The 7,500-nt window shown below is 46.0% G+C and overlaps 1 protein-coding gene across 1 annotated transcript in view; it reads right to left on the minus strand.

Moving 5' to 3' along the window:
• Positions 1 to 7,500, minus strand: part of LOC125039370 (unconventional myosin-Ia-like) — an 84,982-nt gene that overhangs the window by 14,251 nt on the left and 63,231 nt on the right. Inside the window, exons 5-17 of the mRNA XM_047633210.1 lie at positions 5,241 to 5,287; positions 5,036 to 5,099; positions 4,903 to 4,916; positions 4,355 to 4,439; positions 2,945 to 3,051; positions 2,635 to 2,782; positions 1,917 to 2,122; positions 1,513 to 1,632; positions 1,297 to 1,410; positions 975 to 1,144; positions 593 to 729; positions 181 to 370; positions 1 to 15 (exon numbers count right to left, since the gene is read on the minus strand). The exon at positions 1 to 15 is cut by the window's left edge and continues 224 nt beyond it. Coding sequence (XP_047489166.1) covers positions 1 to 15; positions 181 to 370; positions 593 to 729; positions 975 to 1,144; positions 1,297 to 1,410; positions 1,513 to 1,632; positions 1,917 to 2,122; positions 2,635 to 2,782; positions 2,945 to 3,051; positions 4,355 to 4,439; positions 4,903 to 4,916; positions 5,036 to 5,099; positions 5,241 to 5,287 — 1,417 coding nt within the window. The remainder of the gene's footprint in view (positions 16 to 180; positions 371 to 592; positions 730 to 974; positions 1,145 to 1,296; positions 1,411 to 1,512; positions 1,633 to 1,916; positions 2,123 to 2,634; positions 2,783 to 2,944; positions 3,052 to 4,354; positions 4,440 to 4,902; positions 4,917 to 5,035; positions 5,100 to 5,240; positions 5,288 to 7,500) is intronic.

Genomic DNA, 7,500 nt, shown 5'->3' on the forward strand with positions numbered 1-7,500 from the left:
GCCTGCTCCACCAGTCTGTAAGGGGAAGGAGGATGAGGCCCCAGGCAGGATTGGCGATGAAGGATATTAACCTATCCTACTTTGCAAACGAATGGCGTGCAACCAAAGTCAGAATTCAGATTCCTTGACTGATCTTAACCAGACAATCTCCATTTTCCTAGGATAGTATGAGCATCTCACCCGAGGTATTTGATCTGATGCAGGACGAGGGCGCTCTCCAGGATCCTCGGCTGCTTCAGTTCGTTGGGCTTGATGCAGGCTACGAGGTGCGGCGTCTTGGAACGCAGGGTCCGCATCAGAGACGAGACCGAGATGAGGACCTGCGTGCCCACGGTGGCAGGCCGCTTCAGGGTGGTCCGGCGCGGGTTGCCTGCGGGGGCGGGAGGGGCGGGTACAGTGCCAGCGAACGAAGTAGTAAATTCATTATCTTTTCAAGGGGCTGGTCATGCTCTAGTCACTGTGAAATTATGGCTGATCTTCATTCTATAATCCTAGACTTTCTTTTTATCTGCTGAGCAAGCAAATGGCAAAAGGGAAGAAGGCAAAACTATACTGCAGTGGGAGAACTGGACCGAGCGTTGAGGAGACATACCCTCTGGAAAGAGTTCCTTGATGATCCTGTGGCTGCAGCAAAACATGGCCCGCGTGAGGTCGCGGTGGAGGCCGTCGCAGTTCTTCTCGATGAAGCCATGGACATTGTAGGTGACAGAACCTGCATAATGTCGGATTCTGCCAAAGTACGGTTGCAAAATGTCAATACCTGAAAGTAATCTTCTTGGTGACTTACAAAGACTGAATATGATTCCCAAGCAAGTGCAACGAACGTAGACAGCCTCGCTCCCAAGTAATTTTGATAAAGTGGAAACACATCACAATTATTGCTGTCATTATCTTTATAATTATCATGGTTCCCGTCACCAAATGCTAGCTACATGAGCAGTGAGATCCATTTCTCTCTCCTGCGGCCGGCTCACCTAAACGAGTCGTGCGGAATGTTGTTGTCGGAGTGCGAGTGGCGGCCTCCCTTGATGTCGAAGAGCGAGTGGCCTCCGCACGAGAAGGACAGCTGCTGCAGCAGCGCGTCGGTGCTTCCGCCCACCCTGGCGCACACGTCTTCTATCACAGCTAGTACGCCGGTCTGTCGCTGTTGATGACACGCCCATGAGTACTTTTGCCGAATCTCATCCGCCAGAAACAAGCTTGATTACAGCATCTCCATTTTCGCACAGCATCTACAGAGCCCTCTTCCCACACCCTGCCCCCCCCCCCCTCATAAGGCCGCCCAGCCCCACAAACCTGCTCAATAAGGTCCACGACGGCGTTGTTGGTTGGAATGTCGAGGGGCGTCCAGTCGATGCCCTCCCGCAGGTAGTCCTCTTGCACCTCCTTCAGCGTGATCTCTGTGACGATCTGGGGAAATAATCCTTTCGTCAGGCGAGCTCCCGACGGGTCGCACAGCTTGTGTCAGAGACTAGGCATTTGTTACATCACTTTGAAGCAAAACAAACCTACCTGATGAAGTTTCTCATTGCAAAAATTGATGACCAGCTGCTCAAAGCTGTTTGTCTCCTGGATTTCGAAGCCGGAGATATCGAGCAGTCCAAGCACCTTCCTGCGGCCAAGCGTCCTCACCTGCAAACAGTGAAGCAAAGGTAGGGCGTGTCCACATCGGGTGCCGTTGAGGGCATTGTCACCATATTCACAGTGAGCACCTGCAGGGAAACTTGGAAAGTTCTGCAACCCTGAATAGCTAAGGTAACAAAAAGCAGCATCCCCGCTATATCTCAGACCAGAAGACCCCCACCCGTGCTGCAGTTGCGACATCAACCTAAGGAAATGTTGCATTGTTTGGACTATGCAACGCCACCAAGGGCAAGCCCGCCTGATCTTGACGCCCTTCTTAGCTCTAGCCTGACCTTGATCGCCTCGTTAGCTCTGCCGACGACCCAGGTGAAGAGACGGTTGTAGAGCGCGCGGCAAAGCGCGTCGCGGGCGCGCGTGGCTTCCACGGCGGTCAGCTCGGCCATCACGGTGTCGCCGCGCGCCTCCACCGTGCGCGTCTGCAGCGCCGCCGCCATCGCCGGCACCTCGCACGAGAGCAGCTCGCACACCTCATGCAGCTCTGCAGGGGACAGAGGCGCGTGCAATCAGATGGCTATTCTCGGCGTCATCGTATCCCTGTATGCAACTAATTATTCGGCCTTTGAATGGCGGCACCGTGCCACGTGATGCCAAGGCTGGCCACTTTGCCTGGGGAATATTAGCCTCTCTCTCCAGAACAATTAACACTTCAAACCTAAAGAGAGACTGAGGCCACAGAATCAGTCAAAAAAAGAAAAAGCAACAACATCGGAATAGTGGCTACTGAGAAAATTACCTCATTCCGTTTTTAAGTATCGTCTGTAATGATACAAACATGCTACTGAACAGTAACAAACGGACAGTTTTAATTTACTTCATTATAATATATCTACCTGATGCTTTATTCATCCGTATAGGTATACATAATTTTTAAGAAATCTTTAAAGCTCAAAATTGTATACACTTTCCGTCCAGTCAAGTTTGAGCAGATGCCAAGTCAGCACTCAGTCAGCCCATCAGTCAGCGTATCTGAGCACTCAGTCAGTGACTCACCGTACTCATTCTCGTTGGCGCAGCCCTCCGTCCCGTCGATGTTGTTGACGGACGTGAAGGTCAGGTTGCCGACTTTGAGCACGACTGCGACGAGCTTGAAAACCTCCAATTGCTCCTCGTAGGCGAGGCCAAGGGTTTCTAGGGCACGCTGGGGGGGGAGGAAACTGCGGTCACTGGCACCGAGGAAAGGCTCTACGTGCACTGCGCTGATATCTTATAAATGCATACAAAAATGAAATAAAAACAAAATTCCAATGTGAAAAACCCAGATGTAAGTGAACGACTGCGCAGGGCCGCCTGGCGGACAGACCTTGGTGATGTTGAACTCTGTGCGGTCGTCCAGCGCGTCCGTCGGGAAATGCCTGGGGGCGCGCAGCAGGTTGTAGTTGTCCAGGTTCCTCTGCAGCTTCAAAGACTCTGCGGAGAATCGCTCGGTTAAACAGCTTTATTCACAAACGCTGAATGAGCCAAAATTTGTTTCTTGAAATAGCCGTATTCTAGAAACGTGCCCTGCGATACCGACGCAGTTCAGGCCTTGATTTTCACGAAGAATTTCGATGATGGAGTTGGCGCCGAAAATATGCATTATGAAATGTGTTAATGTCATGACTAGGGAGAAGCTTAGCGTAAAACGGACGACGGGGCGAGAGAGCGAGCGCAGAGCAAGGCGGCGGAAGCCATAGCTGTGCTTCTCTTCGTCTCCAGGAATAGCTGAAACCTTTACATTTCTCAGCGGCGATCGAGGGAGACAGCGGAATACAACAAGCTTTGAGAGATGCTTATAGGCGGCCGTAACAGAGCGCTGCGCATTACTTATTCTCATGTTTAAGCCAACAAAGTGAGCCAATCATTCTCTGGCAGCGAGATGAAAACCACAAAAATGTATGCTTCCTGAAATCACTTCCTTTGCTTCTTTCAAACTCAATTGTCTTCACTAAACAAGAGGAAAATACGTATCAACAACCATAGGCACGGCTTTGTGTGACTTAGGCCTAGAGACCTGAGGGGTCAATCGCCCGACGGGGAGCGCCCGAACCCCGACGGCGCTGGCAGAGGTCAGGGGAGCCCGAGGGAGCGAGAGGCAGCAGCTCTCGCTCGCTCGGCACCGCCCGGCTTCCAGCAAGGTCTTCTTCAGGGACCAAATGCCAAAGTAGTTTTAGCCGACGAAGAAGCAGGGCGGCAGATATCAAGCCTGTTATTCACATTGACTCATTAAACTGATATCAAGTTAGTAAGATTACCAAAATGTGGGTGCCGTGCATCCGTTACTTGAACAATTTTGTAATCCGGATAACGTATGCAGTTTAGTTTCCGTTAGCAGTACCAATGATCTCAACATGTATCTATGTTCAACAATGTGAATTTGCTTAAACAATGCAACTGCAACAGTTCACTTCAATATCTACTAGAAAAACACACTAGTAACATTATCTTATCGAGGCGAAGATGCACTAGACAGGTATAGGTGATGACTGATAACAGGCTGATTGGGTGGTGATGATAATTATACGGGAATTGACAAAGTGGTGATAATTATTATATTGCTGACAGGGTGGTTCTGATGATTATTTAAATATTATCAGGGCGGAGACGACAACTCTTTTTGAAATGCAGCGGAATTCGGCCCCAAAGGCCTCCGCCTGTGACCAGCTGCCTCTCAGTGCATCTTCGGCTCGACGTCGAGGGCGAGCCTAGGCCCAGGGAGCACCACGCAACTTACTGAGGGTTTGGATGTCAGCGCCCGCCAGCAGCTGGTGGAAGATGTGGAAGTTGCGTTCCCCGGGGGCCTGCGTCGTCACCCGGGACTGGAAGGCATCGCGCGTTAGTGCGGCCGCAGCCGGATGCAAGTGCAGGGGTGCTGTGTGTGTATGTGTGTGTGTGTGTGTGTGTGTGTGTGTGTGTGTGTGTGTGTGTGTGTGTGTGTGTGTGTGTGTGTGTGTGTGTGTGTGTGTTGTGTGTGTGTGTGTGTGTGTGTGTGTGTGTGTGTGTGTGTGTGTGTGTGTGTGTGTGTGTTTTCTATAACTGAATATACTGAACACGAAACTCTTATTACAAATCAGCGAAATTTCTGACTACAGATTCTATATTTAAGATATCAATTCAAATACACCACTATGGCATCCAAGGCCATAGTATAAATAGTAAAATGATGTCCAAGGTTAGGACAATCTGCGTCTGAGACCTCATAGGGAAAAAGGAAAACACGAATTGGAAAAAACCCTGCCATTGCAAGCAGCTGCATCCATACAACACATAATGACTACTTACTTTTTCTAATAAATCTTCGGGGAGCAGAATGAGAGGAAAATTATGATTTGTTATTCAGAATTATGGATAATGATATCACATCACGATTTATCAATGCACAGTGAATATAGGTGAGGGTGAAATCTATACTTACAATGTGTTATGCTGCCACCTATGGGCCCGCCATTATGGTCAAACTCGATCTCCATGTACTTTCCCTGGAAAACAGACAGCATTATCCACAACTTGGCTGAAAAATTCAAATTATCTATATCAAAAAGGTAAGAAAAAATATCAAACACACACTTGCCAATTACAAATGTAGCAGAGCTAAGTTAAGGGAGAGGACTGTTACTCACAAATCTAGAAGAATTGTCGTTTCGTCTAGTGCGCGCGTTACCGAAGGCTGCAAAGAACAGGCGGGTTAGTTTCTCGTGCTGCCGTCTGCCCTCGCGTCACTTACAAAGACGCGAGGGCACTCTGCACGTCTGTCTATCCAACTTTTGTTTAAATGCACATGAAGAAAAGGGTACACACACACGTACACACACGCACACACACACTCACGCACGCACACACACACACACACACACACACACACACACATAGACAGACACACACACACACACGATCAAACAAGCAAACAAACTAACTAATACATACAAACAAACAAATAAACAAATAAACAAACACACAAACAAGCAAACAAACAAACACACATATATTGTCAGTCGTAATCCTGGAGACTGACTCTTCTTTTGTTCCAGTTTCTGTGCTTCTGCCTTCCATTCGAGGCTTTTATCCCGCGACCTGCTTCTGCGTCGCCCTCCTCGCCTCGTGTTATTCTCGACCTCGAACATCATAATCACTCGCCTTCTCCCAGGACGCTGCCTCTCCCTCGCTTACGTGGCCCTCCCCGCCTTGGCTGTTGCTGAGCATCACGCAAATGCATTCGCTTTCTGCGGTTTCTGCGACAACCACCTCGTCGCTGCGCATCAGAACACATACAGGCGGCCGTAACTTTCGTCCAGATTTACCCTGAAGGCAGGATGGGACAGCGCTGATCCTTCGCGTTCAGCTGCCGGTGCCTCTGACTTCACTGTTTGTCAAACGATGTCACTGCTGCTGTCTCCTCTCCGCGGTCCATTAGACGCACAGATGTTCAGCCTTTCAAGCGTCCTCACGTCCTCAGTGCACAGTCTGCCCTGGAGCCTTGGTGAGCCCTCGCGCGAGACCGGACCGCGGTTGGCTAAAGACAGTGTGTTGCAGGGGGTGTAAATAAGTTCGGTGTGAACTAAATATACATATTTTCTCGCTCTCTCTCTCTCTCTTCCTCTCCCTCTCCCCCCCCCCTCTCCCTCTCCCTCTCCCTCTCCCTCTGCCTCCCCCCTTCTCTGTCACTCCCACTCTCACACTCACTCACTCACTCACTCACTCTGTCTCTCTCTCTCTCTCTCTCTCTCTCTCTCTCTCTATATATATATATATATATATATGTGTATATATATATATATATATACACACACACACACACACATATATACACATACACACGCACATAAACACACATACACACACACACACACGCACACGCACACGCACACGCACACACACACACACATACACATATATAATATATATTCATATACATATACAATACAAACATATATATATAATATATATATATATATATATATATACATCTGTATAATACATACATACATACATATATATACATATAAACATATATATATATATATATATATATATATATATATATATATATATATATATAAATATATATATATACATACATATACATATATATATATATATATATATATATATATATATATATATATATGTGTGTGTGTGTGTGTGTGTGTGTGTGTGTGTGTATAAACACACACACATATACACATACATACTTACATACATGCATGCATACATACATACATACATACATACATACATACATACATACATACATACAAACACACACACATATATAATACATATATGTATATATACATTATACATATATATATTCTTATATATACACATATATTTACAGATATATATACATGCATAAATGTATATATGTATATAGGTATATATATATATAAATATATATATAAATATATAAATATATATATATGTATATATATATATGTATATATGTATTTGTATATTTTTGGTCCTCTTGCTGAATGGAAATGAGGAAAATTCAAAGTTGAGTTTTTTTTTTTTCAAAAAGCCTCATATGCGATATTTGACACAAAAAAATTACTGATATAAATTTCTTTTTTAATTAACTTTCTTACATAAACCCGAGAAGCTCCCCGGGGGGGGGGGGGGTAAGTCAACAGATCACTATGAAACCGTCTGCGTCTTCCAGATGTTCGTGCCTTAATAAGATTTTCCGTCTGTATCAATATTCCACACTTTTAGGAAGATTTGAAACACACAAAAAGGAGAAACCCCACAAGACCTAAATAATATTAATAATAATGATAATAAAAATATCAACAACAATAATGATAGCGAAAATAATAACAGAGGAATAGATAGACGAATAAATAGATAAAGAAAATCCCTCCCTATCTAGCTCGTTCGGGT

Source organism: Penaeus chinensis, chromosome 27, assembly GCF_019202785.1.
Source record: "Penaeus chinensis breed Huanghai No. 1 chromosome 27, ASM1920278v2, whole genome shotgun sequence".
Lineage (NCBI taxonomy): Eukaryota > Metazoa > Arthropoda > Malacostraca > Decapoda > Penaeidae > Penaeus > Penaeus chinensis.